The sequence below is a fragment of the Emiliania huxleyi genome, assembly GCF_000372725.1.
Source record: "Emiliania huxleyi CCMP1516 chromosome Unknown EMIHUscaffold_1551, whole genome shotgun sequence".
Lineage (NCBI taxonomy): Eukaryota > Haptophyta > Isochrysidales > Noelaerhabdaceae > Emiliania > Emiliania huxleyi.
Window position 1 is genome coordinate 1 of NW_005201034.1, and position 1,652 is coordinate 1,652.

At 60.7% G+C, this 1,652-nt stretch overlaps 1 protein-coding gene across 1 annotated transcript in view; it reads left to right on the forward strand.

Annotated features, from left to right (window-relative positions):
- Positions 1–1,173: 1,173 nt before the first annotated feature.
- The window catches only part of EMIHUDRAFT_253067 (hypothetical protein), a gene marked incomplete at both ends in the record, with an annotated part of 2,749 nt that continues 2,270 nt past the window's right edge, over positions 1,174–1,652 (forward strand). The window contains one exon of the mRNA XM_005785996.1: positions 1,174–1,641. Coding sequence (XP_005786053.1) covers positions 1,174–1,641 — 468 coding nt within the window. The remainder of the gene's footprint in view (positions 1,642–1,652) is intronic.

The following is a 1,652-nucleotide window of genomic DNA, read 5'->3' on the forward strand; positions in this document are numbered from 1 at the left end:
AATTGGCATCCACCGCAATGCAAACATGACTGGAGAGCATATGCAACACGGACGCAGGCTTGCCGTTGGCGACGTCGGTTATCAGAGGGGTCAAGTCATAGTGACGCGCTCGATGGGTTGCTGCATTGACGCAGACAGCAAAAGCAGCGCAGCGGAGACCTTCTCATGAGTGGCGGTTCGCACCATGCGGCAGTGGACATCAGGTGCGCGAATTTAAGCGCCATTTTCGATTCCGTGGTTTTGGCACTGTCTACCAACTTTGGTACAAATCGACTTGGTCTGGGCACAGTCGCACAGACGAGCCCTGCGCGGGGCTGCGCATGCAGCGATATCGCGCGATATTGCGCGATATTGCGCGATATTGCGCGATATTGCGCGATATTAGGCGATATTAGGCGATATTAGGCGATCATTCGCGATACACCGAAAATTCCCTCTAGAGCAGGGATGTGTTATGAGTTGCTATGAGTTGCTATGAGGTGTTATGGTAGGGTGGGCATAATAGCCATAACAGCGGTGGGGAGGTGTTATGAGGTGTTATGAGGTGTTAATGGGGTGTTATGAGCTGCCAGCCATAACAGCCATTATAACACCTGTTTGTGGCCGCATTGCATATGACCTTGTTTGAAGCCAATATATCGTGGGCGACGCCCGTCCGCAGCTGACACGTCGTGGTGACCTGGTGACGATGATGGCGAGGAGATCACAGTGGAGAGGAGCGGCACGGCCCTGCCTGGGCTCGCTCGAGTTAGCGGTCTAGGCGCGGCACGGCTGTTTCATCTCAGTGCTTGGCGCGCCGCGAAAATTTCTTCCCCGCCCGCTGGCTTCTTCGTACTCTCGTGAGGCTGTGAAAGCACGCCCACCCAGCGGGATTGGGCCCCGAACGAAGGCAAGTGCGTCTGATTCAGAAAGAAAGAAAGAAAACAGACAACCCAAGGGAGGGATGGGAGGACGGCACGCCGCCACCACACAGGGATTTTAAGGAGAGGCCGTGCGTCTGATTCACAGCTGAGCAGAGTTGGTCGTCGGATTCTTGTTGTGCCGGAGGGAGTTTGGAGCTCTTCGAGTTTGTCTAAAATTCACCGATCTTCAAGTGAGCCCCCCCGGGGGACCATCGGTGCCCCGAGCTCCCACCGCCGAGACGCGTAGAGCTCAGCGACGCTCTCCTCGCCAATGTCCACCCACGAGCCGCCTGCTGCCTTCTCGTGGCTCAACCTCCGCGCCGAGCTGACCGGCAAGCAGGCTCGTGTGTTGATCGACGGCGCCAGCGGCACCGCACGCCGCGGGCGGGTGCTGGCGATCATCGGCCCGTCCGGCGCCGGCAAATCGACGCTCCTGCAGGCACTCGCTGGCCGCCTCGACCGCTCGAGCAAGCTGCGGCTCTCGGGCACGCTCGCGCCTCCGCCCTCGCGTCCCGGCGCCTTTGTTTACCAAGAGGACGCCTTCTTCAGCCGCCTCACCGTCGCCGAGACGCTGCGGTTCGCGGCGGCGCTGCGTGCGGCACAGTCCACGAGCGTGGCCGACGTGCTTGCCGCCATGGGCCTCGCCGAGGTAGCCTCGTCCGCCGTCGGCGGCGGAAAGGTGCGCGGCATTTCAGGCGGCGAGCGGAAGCGGCTCGCGATTGGCTGCGCGCTCCTCGCCGTGGACGGCCG